The 1,871-nt window shown below is 42.8% G+C and overlaps 1 protein-coding gene across 1 annotated transcript; it reads right to left on the reverse strand.

Moving 5' to 3' along the window:
* Positions 1 to 364: 364 nt before the first annotated feature.
* Positions 365 to 1,630, reverse strand: LOC149753119 (fe(II)/2-oxoglutarate-dependent dioxygenase 4-like). Its single transcript, XM_089924217.1, has one exon. It carries the CDS (start codon positions 1,582 to 1,584, stop codon positions 676 to 678), a length of 909 nt encoding a protein of 302 aa, XP_089780343.1. The 5' UTR covers positions 1,585 to 1,630; the 3' UTR covers positions 365 to 675.
* Between the last annotated feature and the right edge of the window lie 241 nt (positions 1,631 to 1,871).

Here is a 1,871-nt window from a genome sequence, read left to right on the forward strand (position 1 = left end):
CAAGACAAAATTTTCTCAAAACAATGTACATGTAGACTGTCACAAGTTTCCCACCCGCAATTCGAAAAAAAAACATGCAACACAATTTTCCATTTTCTTCATTAGTACTTTGCTTATCCATATTTTTAACGTTCGTGCTCTGTATGAACCAAGACAAAATTTTCTCAAAACATGTACATGTAGATTGTCACAAGTTTCTCACCCTTAATAATTGCCATCTCTCAAACCCCTCCCATACCCCGACAAAAAAAAAGATAAAAAAGCCTACGATTCATACGGACGATTCTAGGAGACTTGATATAACCATGCCAACAAAGTCTTCGTATACAAAGTTTCTCTATGAAGGTCAAAGTAAGAGAGAATCTTAAAGAACATTACTGATACTCCTCATGTCCAACTTTTGATATCACAAATATTGAACTTTGAATTGATGAAAAGAGAAACATCTTAGGATAAAAGAGTTTGTTGATGCAGCAATACGAACTTAACTCTGCTAAGATGACCATCATAAATTTATGGACTCATAAAATTGACTTGATGATGAAACATAGTAGACAAGGACAATCAACAAACTAACACCAAAATGGTAGACTCGATAACACGCAGGATCTAGCATGCTCCTGCGATTATTTGACCCAAGATAAGTGAGATGAAGGAACACCACCCCGCAATCCTCTAAATATGTTTCATAGTGTCAAAACCTTTGATCTCAGGCCCGTTGCCAACCGCCAATGAAATTCGAGTCGTTTTCTCATTTACCACTACTTGGTGTTCTGCAGCCTTGTACCTCCCATCACTTGCCCTTTCCATGGACTTACCTAGGAAAACCACAAGGGCGGCAGGCACATGTGGAACAGTGACCCATTTACCCTCGTGCCTTAGTTGTAGACCATCAACATTGTTATCCATGAGGACCCCAATGAGGCATTGATCTGTGTGGGGCCCCATTCCAAGAGCCAGGTGGGGCTGGGGGCATGATGGGTAATAGTTGCATAACAAGTATTGGAACCCTTCTCTTATCATGCCTTCAACATACTCTTCATCTTTGCCTAACTTTTCGTAAATGGCCCTTTCCAACCTCGTAGCTAGTTGCCAGGTTGCCTCCAAGAATACTTTGGCCGCATCCCTATAATTGGAGGGTTTCGAGGGCCACAAGTGGATGATCTCTTCATTGGCAGGGCGGCCTTGGTGGCGGAGAACTTCCCGCCAGCTATGGTCAGGCTGCGAAATGTAGTTCACAAAGTTTGTGCCATCCTTTGACATATATTTCATCTTCTCTTCCTGCGGGAGGGCAAAAAAGGCCTTGGCAGCCTCAAGCATCCCCTCTATTATCGATGTCTCGATGCCATGGTTGACAACGAGGAAGAGACCCCATTCGAAACAAGCCTTGTCTATAGCCTCTATGATGCCAGCTTTAGCCAATGGGTCGTTAAGGCCTTGGAGGTTGATGATCGGGATGGCAGAGGTGGAGGATGGTGGTGCATTGAATTTGGAGAGGGTAGGCTCTAAGAAGCGATTCACCTCTTTGTGGTTGGATAGAGTAATGACGGGCGGAACTGCAACGAGTGTGGTAGGGGGTGCCATGGTCTTGGTTTTCAAAGAAGTTTAACGATTGGGTTGCAATAGAAAGGTTGTGGAGTAGAATCCCAATTTATAATGGGTCAGAGAGAGTTGCGGTCTAGGGAAGTGCACAACTACGGAGCGTTTTAGCTATTTGTCTTCATGCATATTGCATTAACAACTAGTAATCAATTAGCTATGAAAGATACAAACAAATTTGTTGGCCATAACAGCTCGCAAGGATGAGTAATAGTCATGACGTCAGGAAAGCTAGAATTCGTTCGATCATCATAGGTTAGTTATTCAAGTTC

The sequence above is a fragment of the Phoenix dactylifera genome, chromosome 7 (assembly GCF_051530095.1).
Source record: "Phoenix dactylifera cultivar Ajwa chromosome 7, Ajwa_hap1_PhDact_Kaust_v1.1, whole genome shotgun sequence".
NCBI classification, from domain to species: domain Eukaryota; kingdom Viridiplantae; phylum Streptophyta; class Magnoliopsida; order Arecales; family Arecaceae; genus Phoenix; species Phoenix dactylifera.